Source organism: Suillus bovinus (genome assembly GCF_016758785.1).
Source record: "Suillus bovinus strain UH-Sbo-P2 chromosome Unknown EDB93scaffold_22, whole genome shotgun sequence".
Classification (NCBI taxonomy): Eukaryota; Fungi; Basidiomycota; class Agaricomycetes; order Boletales; family Suillaceae; genus Suillus; species Suillus bovinus.
The window spans coordinates 69,612-94,052 of NW_024542078.1; the positions used below are offsets into that span (position 1 = coordinate 69,612).

The 24,441-nt window shown below is 49.9% G+C and overlaps 6 protein-coding genes across 6 annotated transcripts; 3 read left to right on the forward strand and 3 right to left on the reverse strand.

Annotated features, from left to right (window-relative positions):
- Positions 1 to 4: 4 nt before the first annotated feature.
- On the forward strand, positions 5 to 1,942 carry EDB93DRAFT_1084016 (uncharacterized protein; the record flags this gene model as incomplete). Its single annotated transcript, XM_041445805.1, has 6 exons — positions 5 to 242; positions 302 to 656; positions 710 to 724; positions 777 to 910; positions 946 to 1,727; positions 1,778 to 1,942. The coding sequence occupies 6 exons, from the start codon at positions 5 to 7 to the stop codon at positions 1,940 to 1,942; spliced, it is 1,689 nt and encodes a 562-aa protein (XP_041308399.1).
- A 1,467-nt stretch (positions 1,943 to 3,409) lies between these two features.
- EDB93DRAFT_1141299 (uncharacterized protein) lies at positions 3,410 to 5,872 on the forward strand. Its single transcript, XM_041449305.1, has 8 exons — positions 3,410 to 3,713; positions 3,778 to 3,933; positions 3,987 to 4,504; positions 4,558 to 4,752; positions 4,803 to 4,914; positions 4,966 to 5,017; positions 5,070 to 5,428; positions 5,484 to 5,872. The coding sequence occupies exons 1-8, from the start codon at positions 3,588 to 3,590 to the stop codon at positions 5,703 to 5,705; spliced, it is 1,740 nt and encodes a 579-aa protein (XP_041308400.1). The 5' UTR covers positions 3,410 to 3,587; the 3' UTR covers positions 5,706 to 5,872.
- A 6-nt stretch (positions 5,873 to 5,878) lies between these two features.
- Positions 5,879 to 9,515, forward strand: EDB93DRAFT_327356 (uncharacterized protein). The gene is made up of 10 exons (XM_041456101.1): positions 5,879 to 6,049; positions 6,099 to 6,136; positions 6,191 to 6,246; positions 6,294 to 6,467; positions 6,524 to 6,590; positions 6,648 to 6,696; positions 6,750 to 7,298; positions 7,347 to 7,370; positions 7,419 to 8,040; positions 8,089 to 9,515. Exons 1-10 carry the CDS (start codon positions 6,033 to 6,035, stop codon positions 9,382 to 9,384), a joined length of 2,892 nt encoding a protein of 963 aa, XP_041308401.1. The 5' UTR covers positions 5,879 to 6,032; the 3' UTR covers positions 9,385 to 9,515.
- A 131-nt stretch (positions 9,516 to 9,646) lies between these two features.
- Positions 9,647 to 11,953, reverse strand: EDB93DRAFT_1249657 (uncharacterized protein; the record flags this gene model as incomplete). The annotated part of the gene is made up of 5 exons (XM_041452896.1): positions 9,647 to 10,231; positions 10,287 to 10,855; positions 10,914 to 11,648; positions 11,708 to 11,772; positions 11,844 to 11,953. The coding sequence occupies 5 exons, from the start codon at positions 11,951 to 11,953 to the stop codon at positions 9,647 to 9,649; spliced, it is 2,064 nt and encodes a 687-aa protein (XP_041308402.1).
- A 2,092-nt stretch (positions 11,954 to 14,045) lies between these two features.
- Positions 14,046 to 19,106, reverse strand: EDB93DRAFT_1327922 (uncharacterized protein). The gene is made up of 7 exons (XM_041455102.1): positions 18,631 to 19,106; positions 17,188 to 18,568; positions 16,751 to 17,132; positions 16,247 to 16,702; positions 15,988 to 16,193; positions 15,707 to 15,933; positions 14,046 to 15,652 (listed from the first exon to the last, which is right to left on the reverse strand). The coding sequence occupies exons 1-7, from the start codon at positions 18,723 to 18,725 to the stop codon at positions 14,509 to 14,511; spliced, it is 3,891 nt and encodes a 1,296-aa protein (XP_041308403.1). The 5' UTR covers positions 18,726 to 19,106; the 3' UTR covers positions 14,046 to 14,508.
- A 708-nt stretch (positions 19,107 to 19,814) lies between these two features.
- On the reverse strand, positions 19,815 to 23,280 carry EDB93DRAFT_1083921 (uncharacterized protein; the record flags this gene model as incomplete). Its single annotated transcript, XM_041445792.1, has 6 exons — positions 19,815 to 20,355; positions 20,707 to 21,172; positions 21,246 to 22,376; positions 22,449 to 22,864; positions 22,913 to 22,980; positions 23,032 to 23,280. The coding sequence occupies 6 exons, from the start codon at positions 23,278 to 23,280 to the stop codon at positions 19,815 to 19,817; spliced, it is 2,871 nt and encodes a 956-aa protein (XP_041308404.1).
- Positions 23,281 to 24,441: the final 1,161 nt, after the last annotated feature.

Consider the following 24,441-nt stretch of genomic DNA (forward strand, 5'->3'; position numbering starts at 1 on the left):
CGAAATGCTGTTTACCAGGAAAGCCTCAGCTGTTTGCCTTTTTCTTGCCTTTGAACAGGTTCTTACTGCACAGACGCCTCTGTCAAGTTTAACTGCGTCTTTATCCTTTTTTTCGGAGGTCGAAAATGATCTTGGACAATGGGACTTTGATAAAGGACCTGTGGTTAACGCAACAGGACATCTGGTGTTCGAAACGGCCAATTCCCTGCTTCAGCACTGGCCAAACACGCATTATCGTATTGGTGTGTCTAATACTGAACACCACGCAGACGAGTCATGACTCATTATTTACGTCTTGCAGGTCATACAATAGTTCCAGGAACTATTCCCGTGGGCACTATACTCTACCATGGAGCCATCGGTCCCAATCCACCAACTGCCCTGGATTGGGTCGCTGTGGATCCAGACCACTCCATAGTTTTTTGCCGGGGATCAATCGAAACAGGGTGCTGGCACGTCATCCTTACAGTCACTCGGCCGATGAAAGTGCTCTATTTTGACGGAAGCAGCGCTGCGAAACTCCTTGAGGGCACAATGGACACCCAAGATCTCGTGGCATGGTCGAAAATGAAACCAGAGTGGGTGTTGAATGAAAAACAGCGCATAAAGGATCTGTGTAAATGGGGTCAGAAATATGGCTTGAATGGCTTTGTGAGGTTCGTTGGATTTTGAGATGCGTCAATGCCCGATGCTGATGTGTGAGTTATAGGATGGAAATGAATTTGTGCGAACCCATACATAGTTCCTTGGTGGTTTGTTATTGACGACGGTCATAGTGAAATCATGATATGCAACTTCACCTCTCACATGGAGGTTGTTTCGTTCTTAAATCTCGAGAGCACTCGCATCGGCAGCGGCCCGCCTACGGATCTGCCAGAAGACCCCAATACCGGTGAGCGGCCATGTCCATGTTTTAACGTAGGTCTGATTATTCTCGGACATCAGTGCATCACGCTCTTGAAATGATGCATTCTACTTCATCTCGCGAAAATTATCCAGGAGAAACCCGAATTATTCTTGATTTTTCTGGGCTTGTCTCTTTCTATGACACCGCTCTTGTTCCCTCCTTGGTCCCGCGTCGTGTAGGCTTGGAGCGGTGGGATCATCGAGTGAAAGGAATATCATCGGAGGATATAGAACGCGTCCAAGACAGGCTAGCTCAAGTGTTAGCACAACCATCTGTGACAGCCAGCGGCATCGACTGGAAAACGGTCTTACGGGTGGTGGTCGATCGATATGCCAACCGTCTGGAGCTCATGCAGTACCATTTGAACATGACGATGGACGATAGATCGGTCTTTAACCACGCAAAACAAATCCAGAGACGACTACGCACCATGCTTTTGCCCTACACTGTGTTTGCAGCCTTACCTCCTAATATCTCCGTCCTCGCCAACGCGACAAATTTGTGGGCCGCGCCAGTTTTTCGTGAATGTGCCAAATCACATACGGCCTCCATGGTAGCTCGCAGAACGACATTGACGCCTTCTGAACGTTTGCTCCTGCAGGCGGTCTGGGAAACTACGCATGAAATATGCCGCGTCCTCACGAAGATGTGGGCTTCTGGAATGGTTTTGGGAGTTGACCCACTTTATCCTCTGGAAAACCGCCCTGAAGCTGATCACATACATACTCTCATGGGCGAATGGAAGGAGGATGTGACACAGTTGATCTCGTGGTTGGACTGGAGCGTGTGGGTGAAGTGTCGACCGGCCTGTAGTTTCGAGGTAACAAAATCAAGTTACTTGTTTGCGAAATGACTGACCTCGTCGTGTAGGAGATGTGCTACTTGCCTACTTGGCCGTTGGGGTTTTTCCCGACTCCCGGCACACAACTTCAAGCTCAATGGAACAATGCTTCCTTATGGCCGGATCCAAACAAAGGGGAATGGAAGAGACCGCATCCCAAGTGCATCAGACGGCTGGAGCCATATGGCTTTTAGGACATACAATGTAGCTTAAGTGTGCCGCGTGCGTGTAATGTGCTAGCTCTTTGTGATCATCGAAAGAAAAGTCGCTCGTCTCCTTCATCGACTACAGTATGATTGCAGACCAACAAATGCATCTTGCAGTAACTCCAAGAGCTAGCTCGTCGCGTCTGAACAAACCGCACGTCAGATCGTGCAAGTACCTTTTCCAGAAACTATAATCCCACAGATGCTGTATTCCTGACACCCTACAACCATCTTTGATTTATAGGATACTTAATGAGCTCTTAGACCACGATCTCATTCTATGGTCTGACATCGGTGACTCTTTCTTCAGTACGTCCTAGCATCAGTCTTTCCCTATTCAATATCCAACGAATCTGACCGTCGCTCATAGTCCTCGACCAAGAGCGCTTCGCAAGCGAAGTCCTAGGGCGCTAGTTCAAATATGAGAACTTCTCCTCATTCATCGATAACTCAACATGTACAGCTTTCACAAAATTCTTCATTTCCAACAAAGTGTAGCTGAGTCTCAGACAGGCGCCTTGACCGTCAATGGTGTTCAAGTTACGGAAAAACATCAAGCTGCTATCTCTTCTGAACTCGACGACCTCCATCGCTGCTCATGAGGCATAAGAAACACGAGGACACCATTTACCTCAATGTGAACCCCTAGTTTATGATACCCGGCTGCGGCACACCTTCTCAAAGGGTAAAATTATCACGTTCCTGCAGAAAGTCATCAAGTATACTTCACATAAATTTTTTCTCAAGGCCAGACTTTCCCGAGCTCTATGAATCATTTATGCAGCGAAGTAACATCTGGCTCCACTCTGTTCAATTTCCCTACTACAGGAAACTATATTGGCTGCACTCACGATCCGATGCAGAAGCATGGCTCAGACGGGCAGGCTGAGAAGAGTTCTCTGGCATAGCGTTTCACTCGCGTATTTGAACCGCCTTGGCAAGGTTTGTCGATAGCTGACTTGACTTGACTTGCAAGTTGGAGAGATCTTACAAATATGATCAATGAACGAATGTCTATCTTTATCATATGCATATGTGGTCTGCCTATGGGAGACAGATAAAATTGATCTGAAGGTAGAGGTAAGGGAACCATTAGGGCAAGAATGTCTGAGCTTGTTGCCACCGCCGCAGACACGAACAAGGTGTGGAAAGGTATGTGTAACTTGGTCAGATCGCCGCCGGCGCATAATTATCGTTACACCAAAAGGTGGGACTCGGATACTGAAAAGCTTTCAGTATCAGCGACGGTATATGACATGTACTGATTATCGGAACTCAGGTAAGCCAGCGTGCTTACAGTATGCTACATAGACTCACTGGTCAATCTATGATATGATGGGCCAGGGCTGTCTAGTATACTCATTGTTGCAGATGAGTCGGATACCTCAAAAGTGGATGAAGTTAAAAGTTCGACATTAAATAAAGTGTTACTTACAGCACTCGGAGCAGAGCAACGACCCCCACTGCTAATAATAAATATATTACACCACCCCTTCTAAATTACCTAATTATCGACTCTTTGACCCAACCTCCGACGACAAGTCTCCAAGTTTGAAGCTCGAAGCCTTGAAACGCTTTCGAAAGTCCTCTTGCTCTCCCTTGATTCTCAAGTGCATTCGGGAAATCACGCAGAATGCCTGTTGCAGTCAATGGTATAGGTACCAAATCCAATGCCAACGGAAAGGCCATTAAATCCAAAAACCAGCTTCGGCGAGCGAAGGCAAAAGAAAAGAAAATCCTTGCCACTCAAACGACACCTGTGCGTTTCACATCTCAGTCTGAATTCGAAATAGTGAATCTATGAAATTGAATTGTGGCTGCAGGAGCTCAATGGGAACTCTGAAACTGTGAAGCAAGAGGAGGATGGGTCTTTTGGCAATGTCGAGTACGTGATTGAGCAGCTGGATGTCAAAGATCCAGCTCTTGTGGCCTTCTCCGACATTTTTGCACGTTTCCAGGCTCCTCAGGACTATGCAGAGGTGCGTCATATGATGTCCACCCACCCCTTCCTCTTAGTTCACGCAATATCTAGGCGAAGGATTCGGAACCCACAAAAGGGGAGGTTATCTACTCAGACGATGATATGGAATCAGACGCCGGTTCGGATGCAGAGGAGAAGAAACCTCTGTCGAAAAAGAAGCAACGCAAGATGGCCCGTCTGACGATTGCAGAGCTTAAGCAGCTGGTGGCGAAACCTGAAGCAGTTGAATGGACGGATCCTTCAGCCGCTGACCCAAGATTACTGCTTCATCTCAAGAGTTACCGCAATACCGCTCCTGTACCTGCGCACTGGAGTGCAAAACGAGATTACTTGCAAGGAAAGCGTGGAATTGAGAAGGCGCCTTTCCAGCTCCCTTCGTATATAGCAGATACGGGTATCGCGACAATGAGAGACGCAGTTAAAGAGAAGGAGGCTAATATGTCATTAAAGGCCAAAACTCGTGAGCGGGTACAGCCGAAGATGGGCAAGGTCGACATCGACTATCAAAAGTTACATGACGCCTTCTTCAAGTTTGCGACAAAGCCAGTGGTCACTGGCTTTGGCGAGATGTAAAATGTTCAATTCTTTTCATTCCACTTTCGCTTATTCATTTGCTTGTTAGGTACTATGAGGGGAAGGAGTTCGAAACGTCGCTGAAAGAGAAACGACCAGGAGATTTGTCGCCAGAGCTTGTTGAAGCGCTATCGATACCACCACTCGCACCTCCACCTTGGCTAATTAGCATGCAAAGATTTGGTCCTCCTCCGAGCTACCCGACTTTACGGATTCCTGGTCTCAATGCACCCATACCCGAGGGGTGAGTGTGGCGCATTTTAATGAGCTCGAAGTTATTAATCACATCTCAAGCGCTCAATGGGGTTTCCATCCTGGTGGATGGGGTAAGCCACCGTTGGACGAGTATAATCGCCCTCTCTATGGCGATGTATTTGGTGTGTTGCCAAAGGTTACCGATGCGAACGTACGTGAAAGAGTTTATTCAAATGCCTTTCTCTTACACTATTCTTCACAGATTGGTGAACCAATCGACAAGAATACATGGGGAGAGCTAGAGCCGGAGGAAGGCAAGTTCATTTCTATCGTCCTTATGGTCGCAAATACTGAGAGAACCTGTAGAGGAGGAGGAAGAGGAGGAAGAAGAATCGGAAGAGGAGGAGGAGGAGGAAACTGCGGAAGGAGCACCAGTCGACGGCCTTCAAACACCTTCCGGTCTGGAAACGCCTTCCGGTATGGCCAGCGTTGTCTCTACCGTCGCTGGGGGACTCGAAACACCCGACTTCTTGGAGCTGCGGAAGACGTCGTCCAGACACCAATCATCAGACGCCTCGGAGAGTGGACCACGGTCGCTGTATCAGGTTGTTCCGGAGAAACAGACCTCCGTGCGCGGGCTCATGGGTAGTGAGCGTGGGTATGACGTCACTCAAGTCACCAATCCACAAAACCTTCCCGTGCTTGGGGAGGAACGGGGAACGAAAGTACGTCAAAATATTTTTCCAAATACTTCGATAAGGGTATTGATCACCGTTATAGCGTAAGGCAAATGGTGTCGACATTTCTATTGACGCAGGCGAGATGGAAGGCATGACTGATGATGAGCTACGGCGAAAGTACGAGCAGCATTCACGAGGTTCAGCAGGAGTGGCAGGATCAAAAGAAGACTTCTCAGATATGGTGGCAAAGGAAATGGCGAAAAAGAAACAAAAGATGGATCGCGAGCGGGATTCAAAGAAGGGCAAAGAATTTAAATTCTAATCTTGCGTCTGCGCCATCCTCTGTACATTTTCTGTTTTCCTGCTAGCTTGTAGTATCCGTTTATCATTATATCTCTTTGTCTTTTGGTCTCATCATTATGAAGTCGTTGATTTAAGTTATGGTGCCTAGGTATTGATGGAAATAATGATCCGACAGGTTTATTTCAAGGTTGTGTGAAGTGTAGGCTGTGCATTTCAGCGCCTAGTAGTTGTCAGCTCTGATAAATCTGCTTGCAGTTGTGCGGAAACAGTGATTTGAGCTAGGCACGCTGCGCCTCCCCTTCCACTCGTTTCTCTCTCTTGCGTTGGACATCATATTCTTCGAGGAATGTCGCAAGTGAAGATGTTAGTCCTCCGATTCCTACTAGTGCCGCCACTCAACAGGTACTTTTAGTGCGCTTCAGCCACCCCCAAATGTCGATTTTGTCGTTGGTCAGTGCAAAAACCGTTGAGCTTGAATCTTTTTTACGACAAAAACACTCTTAGGCTATCCCGGCATACCACCAGCTGCGAAAGATCGTCCTCAAGCAGCAGTCAAGGGTGTACGTGCTCGCTCTAGACAACAATTAAGTTGGCTTATATCTGTCAGGCTGTCGAGGTGCGGGTGGGGCCTCAGGGCGTCAAAGCAAAATGGGTCCGTGTTGAGCTCAAGAAGATCGAGACACTTCCTGGCGGTGGCCAGACGAACTCCTACTTCGACTTTATTGGCTCGAGCCCGATAAATCTATGGGAGTCGAGCGATGAATACGAGTTACTGCAGTCAGTGAGTGGTGTAGTCATCCCGGTGTAAATACGTCGGGGACTGAGAGCTAGCGATAGCAAGACCTCCCATTCCATATTCGTATACCCGAGTCCATTCCGCCAAGCATTGCCCTTGAAAGAGGCGGTGAGTGCCCGCGCAAACACAGTTTTTGTTATCTGATGGTATCTCTTCGCATATTAGCTGGCATCCGCTATGAATTAGTTGCGACTGTTTGTACTCTTGGGAAGAAGTGAGTCTTCCAAGTCAGACCTTGAGTTGCGTGAGTTGACTTGCCATCTGCAGAGGTTTCTTCCGCCGCCGTAAAACTGTTGTAACATCTCAAGCCACTACTATCATTATTGACAAGCACGAACTCCACTCGACGTGGCCTGTATACGCACAAGCAGAATCACGCACCGTTAACCAAGACGGTGTACATCTCACAGTGGAACGCCAACGAACATGCTTTGGACCAGGCGACCGAGTGTCTGTCATGGCTATTCTCAAATCCGACTCAGTGCATCCAGTCATTCTCCGCGGATTCGAGTTTTCTCTCAAGGAAACAACCATATTTCGTGCTAGTACTCAGGCTGGCCAGACTGGCAAGCGCAATGGTCCGCAGGTCAAAAGTGGGCTGGTTGGCGAGCAAAAGGTGCCACTCAATGTCACGTTGTTTGGTGGCATGCAACACAAGGCGGAACTTGGGTGTTTGATCCCGAACACACATACTACTACCACGCTCAACGCTGCGAGGCACATTGACATCACATATACAATCTTAGTCAAAGCGTGGTTTGGTTCGATGCAGGCAGTTATGATAGAACTTCCTGTTGTCGTCTCGAATTGGCCAAGGTGAGGATTTCAGTCAATATTTTGTGTATATATCTAACTGAAATGCAGGAGCGTGTCCGAGGAAGCCGTTAGGTACGCAATACTAGCTGTTATGACTGATCTATACTAAAAGAATCTCAGGCGTATCGGTGTCGCCCCCAGCCTTTGTATGACTCCATCAAGCACTGCACCTACGGTCCTGGCTCGCCCTCTCACCGCCAACTCACAGATTTCTGACTACAACTCCTCCGCTCAAGGACATGGGCGCACACCTCTGACACCTCCAACCTCATCCATCAAGTACAATACTACTCCCAACGCATATAATAGCGATAACCAGTACGACGACCTTGAAGTGGATGAGATCGGCGCTCTTAAGAGTCTCCAGTCTCGTGTGCCAGGCACAATAGACCACCCAGGCTACGGCTCAGCAGCCCAAGTTCCTATGGGTAGCATTCAGGAGGACAGCGCCCTCGTCGTACGCCCGGTCGGCGGCTCAGGCCGCAAACGACGTGGCTCGGCTACTGCCACAGGGACACAAAACCGTCTCACAATCACTAACATCAGTGATCGGGATGCAGAAGTACGGGAGGCTGTGGAACAAGCACAGCTAGCTTCTAGACAACAACAGTCGACACCGATAAGGGGTCAACGTCCGTGGCTCTCCGCCGAGGAAGAAAAGAAGAAGTTGTATGAGAGTGCAAGGGCTAAGGTTGAGCAGGTCCAAGGTAGTGCTGTTATGGCCCCACAATCTAGTGAGACAGTGAGTAGATATTAACATCCCAATCTTCCCCTCTAATATTCCTTGTAGTCCTTACAACCCAAAGGTTCTCCTTCGTTCCAGGCTGCCTGGCCAACAGCAGAAGAGGAGAAAGTCCGTCTATTCGACAAAGCCCAAGCCACTGCCAAACGCACTCAAGCACTTGGTGCCTCGAGCCACAGCCGAGAGAGTTCTGAAGCCAATGGCTCACCTGGGCTCTTGAAATCCTCTCGTAGCCTCAGTCCTATTTCAGCAGGTGCCGCCCTCTACCAGCACGCGGTATCCTCCATGAACAAGAACCCCACGAGCAACACAAGCCCTAATGCCAGCGCGAATGTCAGCCCCGCGCGCTCTCCCCACCCGCCCTCACCACCTCCATCGACTTCCCCCAAGATTGTTCCACACTACCCGTCCGCTGAGGAGGAGAAGGCTGCGTTAAAGCGGTACCATGAGGCCAAGCTCGCTGTCGATCGGAGCCAGAACACCCAGTACGCGACACGCGAAGGAATCTCGTCATCCTCGGCAGCACCCGTTGCTTATGATACCCTCTACCCCTCATCCAGCATTTCTCGGAGCACGTCGTACGGCGCGCAGCCAAGCGGGTCTGATATGCCCCCGCCATTTGATGGGCCGAATGGACAGCCACAGTATCTGAATGAAAAGGAGAGGCTGAGAAGGCACCGCGAGGCACAGGATGCGGCCGCCATGGCTGCACAAAGTTCTGCGGCTGCTGACATGTCGCCCTCATACACCGCTTCCCCATTATACTCACCACCCGTACAATCTTATGCAACTAGCGCCCTGTCAGAGAAGGAACTCCTCCGGCGGAAGTTTGAGGAACAAGACGCTGCAGCACTCGCCCAGCAGCAGCCTCCCCCTCCACGGGCTGTCAATGGTTCACGCCTCCCGCCTCCCCCCGTTGAACCTGCCGTGAGTGGCTTCAGACCACTCACAGCAGCCGAGGAGAAGGCACAGCTACGTGCCAAATACGCCGCTGAGGAACAGCAGGCCAATGGCAACGTATCCGCATCTGCGTCAAGTTTTGTCCCCCACCATCCTTCGCCATCGAATGCCGTTCTCTCACCACCACCTCCTCCACCGCTCATGCCACGTCCACCCGCTGAGTATATCCAGGAGACTCAGGAGCAGGACGCTCGCGTGCGGTATTACGACAGCATAACCATGGGAATTGACAATTCGTCTATGCGGGTTGGGTCTCCGTTGGCGGAACCTGGGATACAGCTCGACATCCGCCCATTCACACCATTCAGTGTTGGGCTGTGTGACCCTGGCAGTCCTGCAGCACAGCGACTCCCACCACCACCTCCCTTGCCGCCACAGAATTGATTTCTGCATTATGAATAACCATCTCAGCAGTTTATTTCTTGCATTTTTACTACAAGCTCTTAATGCATTTCCCCTCATTCTTCCCGATCGTGCCACTGACAAGTTGATCAGTATATTTCTGTCTATCGTTACATTTTTCGACGCATTACAGACTACATATGACGTTAACGTTATAATAACACAAAGTGGTAGCAGTATCATTATAGCTCTACAGTGTTCTGACATTCCTTACACACATCATGTTACCCATCCTGCTATTTATTCATCTTTTCCTTTTAGTTCTATTTCCTGCTGATGATAATGTCGATTCTGCTGGACCCGAGAGCGAATCAACATCCGGTATGTCTGATTTGCGCTTGCGGCCTCGTGTAGTGTTCGTGCTTTGAGTTGGTTGCATCAAAGACGTAGCCATGTCCACGCCGCCGTCCTGAGAAGTAACCCCGTCAAGGAATGCATGTACCTCTTCACTTGGCACTTTTTTGTCCACGCCTGCTCCACGCGCCGTTGACGAGTCCAGCTTGTCTGCCAGTCTCAAGCTCTCAATATCCGGGTCTTCCTCGCCCTGGCCCGTATGCCCAGCCGCATCGTGCGCCAGGTCCATCCCGTTAAGATATGAGCCAATGTCGAAAGAATCCTGCCCCGAACCTACCCCGTAGGGATCATCGAGATGTGCCTGTGTGTTATCAGTGGCGTCGAAAGTCGACGGGTCAAAGCCAAGGCTCTGAATAAGGGAATGGATGTTCGTCTCTAGCGAGTCAACATCTGTGTTGATCTCGTGTGCTGTAGAGTAGGTTTTCTGCAGGTGGTCGTCGTGTGCTTCGAAAGCCGCTAACTCGGCGCCATCACTCTGCGAGAGAAGAGAGTATGGACCAGAGTAGTCCTGAAACGTGGGAGGGTCGTACGGCATTAGTTGCGCTGGGTTGGCGTTTGTGTGCTGCTCGGGGCAATTGGGCCTGCGGTTGCGGCTGGGGTTGCGGCTGGGTGGGGAAAGGCTGCTGCATGATGGACTGTGGTATTATTCCTTGCGCGTGTCCATCTCCTGGAAACGAAAACCCACCCCCACCAAGAGCAGTTATCAGTTTCTGCATCTGTACAGGAGACGAGAGCACCTGGGATAGTGCAGCATGAATGAGAGCGTCATTCTGTGGGGAAGGGGGAGGGGATGTTGTAGTTAGGGATGTAAAAGCAGGCGCAGAGACTGAATGGTGAATCGGGGCAGGGCGAGGGAAGGCAGTATTGGGCGAGGTGGCTGGAGCGGCATTTATATTTGATGGGTTTGGGTTGATGCCATTGGCTGTAGCGGTGGTGTTGATTGGGGCTGTGTTGGGGCATGACGTAGTATTTGAATCTGCTGAGGGAGTTGGGGCATCAGGAAGGGAGGGTTCGATGGATGCAAATCGGGGTGAAGGATTACACGAAGGGCCATACTCAGATGGGATAGCAGAAGGTGTGTCTAGAGATGCGAAAAAATCTGCAAAATTTTGTATAGAGCGTCAATGCCGAGACGTACGTGTAAATGGAGGACGTACCCATTTCGGAAGACTTTGCACTATCTATGCTAGTCCTCGGTTGGTCCTCTATGATCTCAGTAATGTCGACACCCTTCTTTGCACCACTCCCTCCGCCACTGCGTCCATCGCCAATCATCAACCGCTGTGGTTTTCTCGCAACGATCTCACTCCCCTCACCACCACTGACAACCCCACCTCCACCTATATCATCCTTGCGTATTGGATTGTCCGCGTGACCAAACACACCAGCAAGGAATTTGAGGATACGATTAATGGTGTCCTGATGTTTCTTATGTCTCTCACGAGCAGCAATAGCCTCCTGCCAAAGATGTTGGTTGGAGGACTTGAGGTCGTTGAGGTCGGCAGAAATGGCGGCTTGATGTCGTTTGATGGCTTGGATACCATTGACGATCGAATTCATGTCCATCAATTGGCCAGGAGTTAAAGCTCCTGCAGACGCAGCTGCGCCCACTTCTTTATTGGAAACTTCAGCGACGGCAGAAGCAACTTCAGAGGCAGATGCGGCCTGCTTTTTGCGCTGGATAAGGCAGAGCATGTCCGGTTGGCCACGGAGGAAATGAGGGTGCTCGAAGTTCCAGAATTCGGTATCAGAATCCGAACGTAGCACACCTTGTTGGAGATGAGGAATTTTGTGGAAGCCATACATATTGAGTTGGCGGACAAATGAGGAGAAGTTCTTGTGTTTGAACCAGCGTCCTAAGACTTCGCTTGCGAAGCGCTCTTGGTCGAGGACTATGAGTGTGTCAGATTCGTTGGATATCAAATAAAGAAAGACTAGCACTGGGACGTACCAAAGAAAGAGTCACCAGTGTCAGACCACCGAATGAGATCGTGGTCTGAGGGGTCATTAACCATCCTATAAAGCAAGATGGTTGTAGGATGTCAGGACTACAGCATCTGTGAGATTAGATTTGACGAAATACACACTCGTATAATTTTTGGAGAAAGGCGGGCACGAGTTGCCGTGCTGGTCTGTTCAGATGCGACGAGCTAGCTCTGGGAGCTACTGCCAGATGCATTTGTTGGTCTGTGCTCATATTGTGGTCGATGGAAGAGACGAGAGAGTAACTTAACTTTAGACAATCACAAAGAGCTAACATGTCAAAACATCGAACTTAAAAAGTACATACGTCACGCGCGCCCCTGCAATAATTTCAAGGACTACGTACAAAATACGTGTATATGTAATGTAATGCATGTGAATAGTGTATCTAAAAACTATGCCATCTGATGGCCTTGGACTGCGGTCTTTTTGCTTTGGGTTTGACCATACGAAAGCACTATCCCATTGGGCTTGAAATGGTGCACCAGGAGTCGAGAAAAACCCAAAGAGCCAAGTAGGTAACGGTAGCACATCTCCTACTGGTACACCACGAGGTCAGCTATTTCGCAAACAAGTAAATTCATTTTGTTACCTTGAAACCACAGGCTGGTTGGCACTTCACCCACGTATGCCAATCTAACCCCAACGAGACCAATAGTGTCACATCCTCCTTCCATTCACCCATGAGAGTATGTATGTGATCAGTTTCAGGGCATTTTCCCCAAGGATCAAAGAGGTCACCTTCAGAAATTATATATCTTCGTGGCGACGCAGCATTTTTCATGCCTAGTTTCTCGCACCACCTGCAGAAGTGAACGTTCAGAAGGCGTCAATGCCGTTCCGCGAGCGACTATGGAGGCCGTGTGCGGCGTAGCACATTCACGAAAAACTGGCGCGGCCTACGAATTTGTCGCGTTAGAAGTGATAGAGTTATTGAAAGGTAGAGCTGCAAACACAGTGTAAGGCAAAAGCACGGTGCGCAGTCGTTTCTGAATTTGTTGTACGTCAAAGACCGATCTAACGTCCAGCGTCATGTTCAAATGTGCTACACGAGCTCCAGGCGGCTGACATATTGATCAGTCACCACCCGCCAAGACTGTTGTCTAGTCAACGCCGCTGGTTTTCACGGGTGGTCGTGCTAACGCTTGAGCTAGCCTGTCTCGGACGCGTTCTGTATCCTCCAATGATATTCCTTCCATTCGATGGCGCCTCCGCTCCAAGCCTCACGGTGGAAGACCAAAGGGGAACAAGAGCGGTGTCGTAGAAAGAGACAAGCCTAGAAAAATTCGAGTTTTTCCTGGGTAATTTTTGCAACATGAAGCAGGATGCACCATTTCAAAAGCGTGACGTACTGATGTCCGAGAATGATTCAGACCTACGTCAAAACATAGACATGGTCGCTACAAGAATTGGGATACTCTGGCATACCCTTGCTCGGACCGGTGTCTAGGCGAGCGCAGTCAATATTTGAGAAGGAAAGGACCTCCATGCCAGAGGTGACGTCGCAAATCATAATTTCACTATGACCGCCGATAATAACAGGTCATAAAGGAATTACATATGGGTTCGCACAAATTCACTTGTCCTATACTAACTCACAAATCAGCATTGGGCATTGATTCAAATCTCAAAATCCAACGAACCTCACAAAGCCATTCAAACCAATATGTATTTCTGACTCCATTTACACACATCCTTTGTGCTGCTTTTCATTCCACATCCACTCGGGCTTCATTTCCGACCATGCCACGAGATCTTCGGTGTCCATGGTGCCCTTGATAGTAGGAGCGTATGACTCAACAGAGATGTCTGCGCAGTCGGAACCGTTCAAAGGGAAGAAAAGCCAAATAGCTGCGGCTTTCCTTGTAGACAGCAGTTCGACAGGGCCTTTTTAAGCTTAGGCTAGTTAAGCTTGATTATATACTGGGCGGATCCATATAGTTTGATTTCCCTCGTCGTAGGCCACTGAGAGGTTGGGATATAATTTAGGATTGTCTTGCAGCTGTCAGGTGGTCAATGATAGAAATTATGATGGAAAATAGACACAGTATCATTTTCTGAAAACACCGCAGAGCAATTCCACGCAGGTTGTGCGCAGCGACGATCATAGGGTACTTAGTCTGCCGTAGTCAGACCTCACCAAAAAGAAGATAGTTGTTCCTTCGAGGTTGATACTGGACCGGACTCCGAGTTACAAGATGATCAGTGATCACGTTCCGGTCGTCGCAGATGAATCATGATTTTAAGTGACAGCTACTTTCATATCGATACTAGACCAGATTTCATTTTGTTTACTTTCGTTTGCTACAGCGTTTTTGTTTATACATATTTGGTTTACAAACGAGTTGATCCCTGCACCAGGGGAAGTGCACATGCAGTTTCGATCAGCAGAACGGCAGTTTCAATATTCGTCTATAGTTCGGGGCGATAATTGTGTTACAGCCATCCATACGTAGTATTTATACACAAACCAACCAACGTAGGAATGCAGATATGTAGAATTGGAGAATGAAAAAAAAGAAATAGCAATATTTCCTGACTGGCCCTCTGAAACCACCGCCCAGGTGCTTGCCCAAAAGGGGGGAAAGTAAGTAAGGAGTGTGACAATGAAAGAAGCGCGACGAGGGGTATCATCGGAAAGGAATGGGGTGTGATTGTCTGGCAAATAACCTGGCGCATGTGTGGCAGAAGAATAGATAGACAACAGAAAGGAATAATTTCATTCGATATGCAACAAAGCAGGTCGTGAGCGGGGTCGTGAGTGTGCTTTTAATTGAAGGTGCCCATGCTGGACGGCGGTGTTTGCTGGTATACTTGGTACATATATGCCTGGTAGAGGTGCTGGGGAACGTTCTGAGTATTGAAGCCTGGTTGACCCATGTTAAGGATGCCACCAGGTGCAAGATTGGGAGATTGATTGCCGTATGGGATGGTAGAGACAGGGGTGGGAGTCATAGAAGGAGGAATCGAGGGAAGTCCGCCATTACGACGAATAGTAGAGGTGCGAGGACTGCTCATGTCCGGAGAGCGAAGGGCAAAAGGATTGAAAGGGTCTGAAGAGGGCGAGAACGCAGAAGGTGGTTGAGAGATACGGCCGCGTGGCGCAGGAGCTTGACCATATGCAGGATCTATGTGCAGTTGCGGAGGTCCAGACTGGGGGTTCTGTCCACCCATCTGCAACGCAGCCATCATCGAAGCCAAACCCTGATCATTCGAAGGGTAGCCTGATGGCAGGCCAGGCACTCCGTAGTGATTCTGGTTCTGACCCTTCTTGCCAGGCGGACCATTAGTGGTGTACGTGGGCTGGTAGTTTGGGATGGGAAGACCAACTTCTTCAATTAACCGACGATAAGCCTGGGTAGCGATAACCTTGAGCTCGATCAATACCCGCTTAGTGGCCTCAATATAAGTTGGCTTGTCAATAGGGTCGATGAACGGGCTAGTCAGGATCTTGTGCACAACCGCTACACCATTTACTTGATCGCCCAACACGTCAGTGAGAACATGGTCCCCTGGAGACGAGAACAACGCTTGGACGATCTGACGAGATGCTTCGAACTCGATCTTCTGGTTGACAATCCTGAGAACGGTCAAAGATGCTAATTTGTGCGTGCACAGGTGCGACAGGTGAGGCGTGAAACGAGGTGCAAGAAGGTTGTACCGCGAAGGGAAAGAAGATGTGTCAAGCAGCCATGTCAGCAGCAGTGCGCCGTTAGGGTTTGTCGCCAGAGGAATAGAATTCAAGATCACGGCAGTAGCAATACGACGTTGCTGGCTCAACGTGATATGTGGGCTCTCGAGACATGCTCTCATGCTGCGTGCACCGAAGCGACCTTGTGCGATTTCCCACATACGATCGACCATAGCGTCGAAGATAAAATCGTTAGCAGGAGCCCCAAAACGCAGACAACACCTAATAATTGATCAGTTATCGATGATATGGACAAAGAAATATCATTGCACGTACTGAACCACGTAGTTACCGAACTGATCAAGCAGCAATGGTGGAGCATAAGCCCTCAAATTTTGCACGATGAGCCCAACCTCTTCAGGAGTCTGGACACACTCAATGATCTTCTGTGCAGCCCAAGTACCATTCTTGTGGATGCCAATCATCGCCAAATGAGGTGTGATTCTTTCCAGCATCGCGAACCGCGGCACAGAAGAACATTTTTCAAACAGCTTTTGTACGACCTGCAGCATACCCAGGTGAGCCACGGCAACCGGACTCGGCGTGGGGATACCCACCGTGTTGCCCAGCCAGTCCGAGGCCAAGTCGACGATCTCGCCATCCAAAAAGTCACCAGCCACTTGATCAGTTTCCTCCACGGTCATTGTACCAGAATCCAGCCTCTTGCGGAGTTCGCGCAATTTGGAGGCATCCCAGCGCCTGTTGTTAGGTCTCTCAGAAACGAGCGGAATCGTCGTGTAATACATTGTCGGGGGGCGGAACTCTGAAAGCGCCATGTCAGAGGCCCCTTGAAATCATTCACCAAAAAACACGTACCAGACAACGACTGAATATCAAAATCGGCATCAGGGCTACCAGCCGTCAACTCCTTCATGATCATCTGCTGTTCCGTGACCGAAGGTAACCATCCAGCAGGCTTCGACAAACCGTCAGAAGCATACGCGATATTGTGCATACCAGAGCCAATCATACTAAGCAAGAGATTCGAGCGGTAGTTCTCCACCTGACCACCGAGCACTTGCTGATCTGCTGGGATAGTGGACGCGCCTTTCACGCTGCGAAGAGCATGGATAGTGGCTCCGACGCTCAAATCACCAATACCCTGCACTGCAACGCTAGGACTGTCATCTTGCGTTCCGTTACCTTCCTGACCATTCTTGACAGGGACCTTGGCAAAGCCGATACGAATAGCACCAACATCGCTACCAAGGACATCACGACCATTCAAGGCCTTCCGGGCACGCACAGCGTCATCCAGACGTTCAAAGTTAACTACCCAGATGATTAACATTAAAACACTCCATGATATTCAGTACTCACTGAATCCACAATTTTTATGCGTCAATACCCTCGCGGATTCGATAGGCCCATAAGGGCTGAAAACGCTCAAGATCGTCGCAGGTGTTGTGGTGCTCGGGATAGACCCAATCCACAGCGCACGAGTAGGCGTAGATTGTAGCTGTGCGTCCAATCCACCAAGGCCAGGGCTGCTGGCCTTGCTCAAGCCACTAGGAGACGTGGCACCAGAGCTCGTAACAGTCGTGCCCTTGGCAGGGGCAACAGGAGCACTGTCCGCTTTCCCAAAGCCAATGCGCACGGTCTGCCCGTTTGGCATACCGATGTTCCCGCCTAGACGGTTGAGGACATCGTCTTTGGCTCGAATAGCATCCGCTTGATCAACAAAATTAACAAAACCGCACTCCTGGAACCAGCCAAAACATCAGCATCTCTTCGTCCAATCAATCTCAATCGCGTACCTTCTCCGGCAAAAGCCTTAAACTCTCAATAGCACCATACGGCGCAAATACATGAATCAGCTGCTCGCTCGTGACAGCACTATCTAAATTCCCAATCCATAACGACCGCGTAGGGGTCTGGATCTGCGAGTTATTGTTCGCCTCGGTCTTGGGGGACACAGCCCTTCCCTGCGAATTGGGCGCAGCGAGGTACGACGATGCACGACTCAATTCGCCGTTGGGGAAATGCACCGTCGGCGAAGACGCCCCCCGCGCACTCGACATCTTCACATCACTCTTCAAAATCCCAGCTGGATTAGACAGGTTCGCAAGACTTCCGTTCGCAGCCGCAAGATCGTTGAGATATGGGGATTGGGCTTCAGTAGTCGTAGCGCGGCGCTGAAGAGTACGAATGGGATCATCGAGCGTTCCTACGGAAATTGCTCTGGGTCGGGACGAGAGTGCGCTCGCAGGTGTTAGATGGTCGCCCTGCTTGAACCCCTTCGCCACGTATGACGAGTGGAAGAGACTAGCGTCTGACATGGAGCCATCGTACAGGCCCAACCGTTGACGTTCGTACGGCCGAGTATCATGCCCATCAAAATACTCCTCTTCCTCCTCCGCATTAGGGGTGGCGAGGAGAGACGAAGCACCAGAGGAGCGCGTACGATAAGGGTTTGAAACCGTACTCGCCCTCAAGCGCGGTGGATTGGCGAGGTTCCCAGCAATAGCAGCCTGCGCTTGGGTCCGTAGTTCAGATATAGTAGCAGCGGGTGGTGGTCGGTGACTATCATCCAAACCAAGATAATCCAAGGTATGAACATCAAAATCATCGACCGAATCCGCGGACGTAACGGAGCGTAACTCGTCCAGAACAGGAAAGTTAGATCCCGACCCATTGGCGGAGGATAACCATGACGATGAGAAGATAGACGGGCCGAATGCGTTGGAGAGACCGGCTGAAGGCAGCGTTAATGAGCCTGATCTTAAGCGACTGTTACGCTCGGAGCCGACTGATGTGGGAGCTGCCTGTGGAGCCGCTACCGTCGTGGTATGCCGAATGGTAGGGCGCACGGGTACGAGAATGGTAGGAGGCGTGTTGGCGGCCTGCCTCTGCTGCAACTGTTCGGCAAACGATTCCGTTGAAGGAGTAGTACTGCTCAGAGTACTGGATGCGGCAGCGAAGCGCTGTGCAGCGAGATGGACATCAGAAGGCAGCGTTCCAGCCCGTGCTCTCCTAAAACCTGGTGCATAATTAGAAGCGGATGTGGTAGAATCATCACTGGGGGAAGCGACGGTGGTGAAGTCGTTTGGGGGAGAACTGCTCGGAGGAAGAGCGCGCAGCGCAGGCGGCCTATATCTAGCACTGTTCAGCCGTTCTTCCGCCTGGATCTCCCGTGCCCTGTTCGCAAGCGTGGTAAACGAAGCAGATCGGCTAAAAAAGCCAGGAAAAATGAGACGCACCTCTTTGCATATGCAGCAGAAGGGGCTGGAGGAGGGGTCTTTCCCGAAGAGACTCGTGAATAGGAGCCATTGTTGTCAGAGGCAGATAAAGACATTATAGGGCTTATTTTTGGTGGAATTAGGATTAGCGTTGGGTGGATGCGATGATTAACGGACGACTAGTCCGTTGTTTTTGTCGTGCAAATGATAAGACTTGATGCCCAAGCTGGACCTATGATTGAGATGTGAGCCTAGACGAGCAGGGTCGTTTCGTTCGTTTTCGCGGTGGCAGTCGCGAAGCGGGTCGAGACGTGAATTAGCCTATCACAAAAAAAAGAACGGAATAGAAAAAGCCAAAAAAGCAGAGTTAAAGCAAGGATATTGGATTGGACAGTCAGTCCAGAGAGGATGTACTTTAGAAAGCCTGGCGACTGGGACCAGAGAAATATGCAAGTACTAAGTAAGATGATGCTACAAATTCACTGGTTGGGAGAAACCTTGAAAGAAATCCCACTCTAGCTTTTCACACTCCGCCATTCTTCCCATCATGAACTTACGAATAATTTCGTGTTACGCCCAAGAATCTTGTTCGTCCACCGCATCAGAAAAGAAACTAGTAAATATCCGAGTACTGCCAGTCACTGCCTCAAGCGCAGCTTTCTATCAGGAGGGCGCTGATTGGTGATTGATCATCATTCGTTTAAACGCTTCCTGATTACTTCATGCATACCACAAGCGAGTAAACTATGAGTGGGGGCTGTGAGCTATAACATACAAATGAAAGCCGTCGCAAGACAGAAAACTGGAAGACGAATGTGTATGATGCAATCGACCCCATGCTCGCAAAAATGTATAAGTAGGTAAAAGGGCGAGCGAAAGGGTTGGCTGAAAAACCTAGAATACTTGGCGCATCTTTGCGCAAAGAGGTATATGGGAGAGACGGGTCGATATCTGATACAGCTCTAACGAACGAAGCTAGCAAAAAAAAGCAACAAAAAATCAGTCCAGAACGAAAACCTGCAAGCAAGTAGTCAAGCAAAAGAGGGGGGCTTGAGACCTGAGAAACCTTGCGGTAACGAGAACGAGTCGAGCAAATGCATATCAAATGTTGGGTGATGCAGTGGCAGACCGAAAGTTGATGGGTGTAGCGGACATAATGATGGAGTTTCGAACCGTCGATAGAGCGGAGGACCACCCGATCAAACTCACGCGTGTCTCGGCCCCCTCATCCGGGGCCGCACACCCCGTGTGCGAGCAACAGCATCCGCAACCCGTTTCGACCGCCTCAACGAGCGGCCATCTTTCAAACTCCTCGGCTCCTCTTCCACGATCTCTACGTCCACGTCGGCATCAGCGTCCGTGTCTTTATCGCATTGGTCGTCCGCGTTGTCATCAGGTTCCCCATCAGCATCTTGATCCCGAGCATCCATACACACATCACCCTTGGCATAACCCTCGCCCAAATCCTTCTCCTCCCAATCAGGACATACACATAACACCCGAAACATCTCTGCCTCCGTAGGACTCAGCGGTAGCTCTCCACTTACGATCCCATGTCCATTTCCGAGATCGGCGCTTCCCGGTCCAAAATCGGTGCGTCCAACCCTGAGACCGGTGCTTCCACTGCCAATGCCAAGACTAGTGTGTTCGCTCCCCGAACTAGCGCGCGCACTCCCAAAGTCAACACCGCTTCCGAGGATGCTCCCCCTCTCAAAATCTATCTCACTCACGAGACATGCACTCCCACTTCCAGAACTAGTACTTGGTCCTAACCCCGAAGCAAGCGCTGCCAGCGCAATATCAAATGGAGGAAGCACAGGTTCCGCTTCGACTTCTGCTTCTGGCTCGGTGTCTTCGGGAAGACACCATACCTCGTGAGCTTTGAGTATAGGCATCGGAGGTGCGGGGCTGGTGGATGCGGGCAATGACGACGGCAGTAGTGACAAAGTTGGATGTGAATACAGCTCCAGACATGATGAATGTGGATGCAACTGCGAAGACAGGTGGGTAAACGATTCAGCCCGTGACGAAGGCGCCGAGGGTGATGTCAACTGAGGTGGAGATAACACAGACGACGCCCGTGCCGACACCAACGACGAAGACGAGGAGGAGCCCTGACTCCCCACAATCCTCCCACCCTCAAAACACACCCCAAACTGCCCCAACATCCTCCCAGGCTTACTCGCCCTCCAGAAATCCCTCAAGGCGCTCGGGAACCGCATTACAAGCTCGTCGCTTAAGAACACCTCCACGCTTGTTCTTAGCACCTCGTCTTGCAAGCAAGGCTGTTCCGCGCGCTTGGGACCCGCCTGAACACTGGTCCTTAAAAACTCCCTCGCACAATCCAACGACACCCACAGCCCCGCCACAGCCAAATTTGGATGTTCAAATCGCACAGCGCTCGAAGGAAGAACCGGGACCACAGCAGCACAAGGTGACGGCGATGGTGAAAACGCAGCAAGCAACGGCGTTAGGTTTACGAAATCCGTGTCTAGCCTCCTCAAAAGCGTGCGCGTTATGTGGGGTGCACAAAGAGGTAGCGTAGTTTGATATACCGGTATTCCTGGGACTCGGTTAATGCTGATACAGACCACAAACAGAAAAGAAGAAATAGGACGAGACGAGATGTGACTTACCTTCGACCTGCGTGGCGCTAACAGGTGGATCGCACGGTACACACGTGTGCACTACTACAACTTGGTCTTTGCATTCGGGGAGAGGCTCGGGATCAGTCATTTGGCTGTCTTCATTCGCCGATAAAGAAGCGTGGGGTGCGGATGATGCGAATCGCGTCCGATGAGTTCCCTTTTCCCATTCTAGCTCGAGCTCGGCAATGTGGACACTATCAGGGCCAAGCAATTCTGCGTCCTGCCAGTCCAACACGCTGTTCTTGCGTTCGAGAGACGGTTTCTTCGCATGTGTGAGCCGAGGAGGGGAACTATTGATACTTGGTGACGCAGATAGTGCTGACGAATAATGGAACGTGAACCCCGTGCTCGAACCCGGGGACGTTGGAGAAGGGGTGAGTGGCGACATAGGAGAGAGTGGAAACCCACTCCATGGTACACTCGTAGGGGACAACGATAACCCATTCATCACCTCTGGAGCGTCTTCCTTCTTGACTTCAATCTCGCCACACGCTCCCGCCCAGCCACTATCAAACTCCCATTCCCATAGCTCAAGTTCCTCGACCTTCACCTCTGGAGCGACTGCGTGGCGAATTTCATTTCCCTGCGCCACCAAAGTGAACCCAGACTCCGGGCATGAATAGGACCGCGCACGATTGAGATCTAGGTCCTCCCAGGCATCTAGCATGTCTCTCACGTTCTGACTTGTACCGATATCATTATTTTCTCCTTCGTCTTCTACTTTCACGCTCACGCCTCGAGATTCCTCTTCATCGCTTGAGAAATCAAAGTCCATATCTTCTTCGTGGTCAGAATCTGGCGGAGGTGATGCGCTTCCTCTGGATTGGTCGATGGGTGGCGGGGGAAAGACGTATTGAAGGGAGGTAGGGCACACGGGGGTGTAACATGGAACTGCGATTGATCTGCGAGGGTAGGGTGGGAGGCAAAATGGTTCTGCACGAATATTTGGCTCTGCTGGGGACATGTCGACGTCATCATCTGAGGAAGTATCATGGGAGAGATCAATGATGTCTGTGGGATCTGTGGCAGTAGGAGAAGGACGGAGACGTAGGGTGAGTTTGACTTTTGGAGGTCTTTCAGGTTCATCTTCTTCATCAGAAGAAGAACTGGAGGCACTCTCTGCATAACCACTATCTACAGGACTGGAGCTGGGCGGTGGACTGGCGCTCTCTGAGAGTCTGTCAGTGGCACGACAGCGTCTTGAAATGAGTCTTTTGCGTTTCTCTCCGCACTTTTCCATTGAATTGTGAGATTGCTTTCGAGGCTTTGTATTGGAAGTGGAAGCGGGGTAATTTGAAAGGAGAATACCAGCACGAGAAAAGGGGCAGGAGACGCCACTAGCTTTTGAAAGATACCATACGATTGTGCCACGACGAAAGTTTGTGTGGCGACCAGTAGGAATGTTCTGATTTGGACACGTGGAGTCGAGTGGCTGCCTTTGTAGGGGTGCGCCTCCTACACGGGAGTGGAGTGCAGGTACGAGATCGTCGTCAGCGGGTGTGCCAGAGAGGGTATGACGAAGAAGAAGAGGGTGATCTTGTTGAGCTTCACATCGAGAGAGATGATTTCGAATGTAAGTAGTTATTGCTTGCGACGCAGCGGAAACGCTAGGGTGATGTGAGTAGCGTGAAGAGAGAGAAGAAAGGACAGCATACTTCTGACACACGAGGCCGAAGTTTAGCGTCATTTCCGCAAGGTCCTTGATAGTCATGGCGCGATTGTCCTAGAGATTCACGCGTGAAGGTAGGAATAGGAACGAGGAAAAGGGACTGACCACGCTGAGGAAGCAACGACCGATAGCATGAAATACCTTGCTAGTGGCATCTTCTGGGTGTAGCATGACATTTGGTAGTGGAAATATTGGGAATTGAGATTGATTTTGAGTTAATTCTGTTTGTGTTGCATGTGGTACTGGTTTTATACGCCTTGGTTGTGGTGATTGACGAAGACGAGCGCTTGGTTTAAGGATTGAATTGTTCCTTATTCTTGTACCGTAATTGTGTGAATGTGAAGTATCAGACATTATAAAACATTAGTTGTTGAGTTCGTTAAGTCGACCAGCGAAGGAGGGACCTTAGTGAGTGAATTGGATGGACGGATGGATGATGGTGGTAAGAGGAAAAGAAGCGCTGCACACCAAAAAACCAGATTACTGCGTATCCCCCGATCAAAATAACGTAACCCCTTTTTTATCGTGTAAAATAAACTTTAATTTTACACAATGCCGTCATTGTCAAAACTAATTTAATATTTCATTTTTTTTCCCTTATTGTGTCTCACCCAAAGTTGTCTCCTCTTCTCTCAAACTCCGGATGTTCGCTTCTTGGCACTCCTCTTATCAGTCTCACGTTCCCAGTATCTTGCCGCTCGTCCATTTGTATATCAGCAAGCCGTAACCACGCCAACTTTCGTAACAGTGAACTTTTTACGAAGATCAACCTCACGCGTTTTTTGAGCCGTGAGTGCAAATCGCAGCGGAGCACATTTTTAGTGCGTGCCATAAGGAAATGAGTCCGTTCTCATCCTCTCACGACCCCAGCACCTTGGCTTGCTGCGCTGTTCTCTCGGTGATCTCCTCAGTGATGCGGATTTGGATGGGGTCGCTAAGCCGGACTATGCCCGTGCGCCACTTTGCGCAATTGACACCGTTTTTAATGCCAGGTCATGATTCGGAACAAAGATTGTGTGTACCAACCATTCATTCTAGACTAGATCGACTTACCTGCCAAAGTTCTGCAGTGGTAAGAAAGAATGTGATTACCAACGATCCCGAAGGTTAGTCTTTCAACGCAAACAAGTCGTCGATGATATAGAAGGGACGACTGTCTTCCCGTGATCTGCCTACACTAGATGATGAATTCTTGATATAAAAGCAAACCTAGAACTTCTCGGATCAATGATATATTCTTTACAGTCCTCCTTTTTGGAAGAACGGCAAATGCACGCAGTCGCGATATTCGGCTGTAGTCAAAACTCATACTCCCAGCAGTACCATACCATCAAAGTCTAAGCGCCACTAGTGACGCCACAGCTGATGTTCCTACTTCAGAGGACCGCGAGCCTTCACCCGACACTCAACACAATGCATTGAGAAAAAAGCGCATCTCCAATTGGTCCCCGTATGTGTAGCAAGAGTCTAAGACATATTCAAGGCACAGACAGTGTGTCACGTTCGGTCAAGCAA